General features: G+C 38.0%; 1 protein-coding gene across 1 annotated transcript; it reads left to right on the top strand.

Annotated features, from left to right (window-relative positions):
- Nucleotides 1-1604: 1604 nt before the first annotated feature.
- YCF37 (homolog of Synechocystis YCF37) lies at nt 1605-1889 on the top strand. The gene has a single exon (XM_079033615.1). The coding sequence runs from the start codon at nt 1605-1607 to the stop codon at nt 1887-1889; it is 285 nt and encodes a 94-aa protein (XP_078889741.1).
- Nucleotides 1890-2232: the final 343 nt, after the last annotated feature.

The raw sequence follows: 2232 nt of genomic DNA, 5'->3' as shown, positions 1-2232 counted from the left end.
CTTCTTTTATTTATGGAGTATTATTAGTAATTTTCAACATCTCGTATGCTATTACCCGATTCTTAGCCGAAAAATCATTGAAACCGTGAGCGAGAAGTCCCATATATATGTGGGGGACATTTTGTGACATGACTTGCAAAATCTTATGGAATTTTGGACCCGACTATGCTACAAACTTTTACACTTATTCCAAGTCAACCCCTCACGGTGGGAAAGTTAGAGCCAATGAGAGTTGTGTTGGATGTTTGGGGTGGATTCACAATACCAGCCGAAGACCCAGAGGTGCCAACAGGAGGAGGTGACGAACCCACAACCATGTCACCAGCCGAGGCATCAGCTCATGAGCCTATTAGAGATGTACCCATGGGGGTGGGCCCACTACGGATCTTTTTTTCTATACGATTGGAAATATGTGTGGGGGCATATCTTATATGGGAACTTCACTTGATTTGATGTTTTCACACATGCTACTTGTACTACGACCAAAACACATGCCACCACAATTTGCCACAATAATTTTGAACACATCCCACAACAATTTTCTTATATCCCTACACGAGAGGAGTTATGGGCACCCGGTGGAGATGGAACATGGAAGAGCGGAGCACATCAGACGATGAGGACGACTAACTCTATCCTTTTATAGTTTTATTTTTAGTTTATGTTTTATTTGTTTGGTTTGCTTAAGACTTTCTATTTTTATTTTGTTTATGTGGTGTGTTTTTTAGTTTTTAGTTTTTGGATTGTAAACTTGAATGATTTTCTTTTTTTATTACGCGTTCCTGTTTTGATTTTGATCTTGCAGAATTTATAATAGGAGGCTAGCACTAAGTTCAATGAACAAGCCTTGTGAGTCCAACAATTATATTCAAGAGATGCGATTTAAAAAAATTATGTGGAAAACATATTTGAAGATAGAGATTACAATATCTTTCAAAGTTTATAGGGAGGAGGTTATAAATAAAATACTATATAATATTCTCACAACAAAAATAGACTTCACAAAAAACCTAATGAAAATGTAAATGTAAAGATTCCTAAAAAAAGTATTTTACTATGGAATTGTATTTTCCAACATGAATTATTGTGAACATAATTACCCTAAATGACAAAAATACAAGTTAATATTTATGAAAATATACTTTTTAATGGAGATATTTCACATGTATCATTTTTTTTTTCACAAAAATTGTAATTTCTCCTATTTTAATCGTATTTAATAAAATATTAAACAAAAATCCGCCAAAATAAACAGAATATTGATCCAACAAGATTGTGCCACGTCATCAACAATCTTGGAAGGATTATATGGTAATAAACCAGTTGTCTATCTGATCGGTATTTTACTTGGCCACAAAATGAGAGACCAGTAGTCATCAAGCTCCGCCGCTGAGAAACTCATCACCACTCAGCACTCAGCCATGTCTTGCAGAAGCTTGAGTCTGCTACTAAACCCATTCTCTAGCCGGAGCTCCCGCACCATAACCCCAGTCTCCTCCTACAAGGCACAATGCCCTAAAGTCGCGCCTCCGTCGATTCGTTCTGATGGCCAGAGCCGGAGACATCTATTGTTTCTTATGACGGCAACAACGGCAATTACGGCAATGGAGATGCCGTCGATGGCGGAGAACATAGGGCTATTTGGATTGAGGAAGAAGCTGAAGAAGGCAGAGGAAGAAGCGGTGGAGATCGTGAAGGAAGGAATTGAGTCAGCTGAGAAAGGAGTCGAAGCGGCGGAGAGACAGATCGAGGCGGCGGAGATGGAGATTGAGACGGAGGTCCGTTTCGGAGGTGGTTTGACGCAGGCGGGAGTGGTTGCCGGTGCGGAGGTTGTTGGGATTTTGGTTGCTACGTCGGTGGTTAATGGAATATTAGGATCTGAAAGTTAATTTTGAAATTCTGATTCGATTACTATCACAGATTCACAGGTAATCCTTAATCAAACTTCGATTTTCTGATTGTTGTTTGTTAATCAGTTGTTTGAATTGCATTGTATATCTGTTGATCGTGTTTGTTTCTTAAAGTAGTTTGGTGATGAATACATGATCAAATCATCAACAGCATTTGTTTTCATTTTTTCTTTTATGGAATTTACGATTAGGTAAAGTTTTCGTGATATAAATTTTTTTTTTTTTTTGTGTGTGTATCACTCACTGTGTTGTAACGTGTCACGTTTATAGACACAGAGATAGGAAAAACTCATCCGAGTACAACCATTGAAAACAATGGAGG

The sequence above is a fragment of the Lactuca serriola genome, chromosome 3 (genome assembly GCF_051521515.1).
Source record: "Lactuca serriola cultivar US96UC23 chromosome 3, Lser_US96UC23_V15, whole genome shotgun sequence".
NCBI lineage: Eukaryota > Viridiplantae > Streptophyta > Magnoliopsida > Asterales > Asteraceae > Lactuca > Lactuca serriola.
Note: the sequence above shows the minus strand (reverse complement) of the source record. Positions and strands in the feature narration are given on the sequence as shown.

Bases quoted from the DNA above. Each gene is read 5' to 3' on its own strand.
- YCF37 (XM_079033615.1), top strand. From the start codon at position 1,605: ATGGAGATGCCGTCGATGGCGGAGAACATAGGGCTATTTGGATTGAGG.